General features: G+C 59.1%; 1 protein-coding gene across 1 annotated transcript in view; it reads right to left on the reverse strand.

Annotated features, from left to right (window-relative positions):
* Positions 1 to 744, reverse strand: part of BPI (bactericidal/permeability-increasing protein) — a 31,117-nt gene extending 30,373 nt beyond the window's left edge. Inside the window, exon 1 of the mRNA XM_008591001.1 lies at positions 615 to 744. Within this exon, the coding sequence (XP_008589223.1) occupies positions 615 to 744 (130 nt within the window). The remainder of the gene's footprint in view (positions 1 to 614) is intronic.
* Between the last annotated feature and the right edge of the window lie 292 nt (positions 745 to 1,036).

Genomic DNA, 1,036 nt, shown 5'->3' on the forward strand with positions numbered 1-1,036 from the left:
CCCCCCCAGGGTTGAAGTGAAAATAAATGAGATCGTGTGCATACAGCTCCTAGCACAGTGCCTGGCACAGGTCAGAGCAGGTCAGCAGGGGCTGTTTCTGCCACTCTTTCATCTGTCTGGACCTGGATGAGTGGCCTGGGGGGACCCTCTCTGGGTCACCCAGGAGGTACTGTGTGTGATATGGCTGCCAGCCCCTGTACTGGGGGAGACCACTAAGGAGGGCCCTCCCTCTGCTCCCCTCCCCCCTGCTCAGCCTCCTCAGCATCTAGAGGCCAGGCTAGTGAGAACTGGCTTTGGAAAGAAGAGAAGGGCCTAGAAGCCTGAGGTGGGGGTTGAGGAGAGGGAGGGAGGAAATCATGAGGACCCTCAAGGGCCTGAGCACTGAACTTGGAGTCCTCCAGACCAGCACTCCGTCCCACCTCAGCTGCTTCCCAGCCTTGTGATCTCAGGCAACTCACTTCGCCTCAGTTTCTTCATAGGTAAAATGGGAGTAAGGGGATCTAACCTGCAGAGCTGTGAGCACGCCGTGTGCTGGATTTAATGTGCTACCCACAGCAGGTGCACAGTAACTGCCCTCAGGGGAGGGAGAGGAGGGAAGGAAGGCATTCAATTACCGTAGTCCAGGCCCTTCTGGGAGATCCTGACCACTAAGCCAGGGTTGGTGGCCGCTGTCACGGCTGTGCTCATGGTGGCCAGCACCACCAAGGTTGCCCATGTCCACACGTTGTCAGGGTCCCTGGCCATGTCCTCCCTCGTCCTCCAGAGTTGCCACGCCTCAGGCCTTGGAGGGGAATCAGGGCCCTATGAAAGAGCTGGCTGGGGAAATGTGAGTCAGTATGTGGAAAGGAGGAAGGAACTGAGTCGGTCAGGGGTGGGAGAGGAGGAGGGAGGCTGCGGTTTCCCCATCACGATTGCGGCCACAGCCCCAGAGGCAGCCAGAACTGTAGCCTGAGAGCCACAGGCACGTGTGTGCATGTAGGGCGGTTCTCCTCCCTAAGCCCCAGCCCCCTTTCTGAGCTCCCACCCAAATCCCCCC

Source organism: Galeopterus variegatus, unplaced genomic scaffold (genome assembly GCF_000696425.1).
Source record: "Galeopterus variegatus unplaced genomic scaffold, G_variegatus-3.0.2 Scaffold6550, whole genome shotgun sequence".
Taxonomy (NCBI): Eukaryota; Metazoa; Chordata; class Mammalia; order Dermoptera; family Cynocephalidae; genus Galeopterus; species Galeopterus variegatus.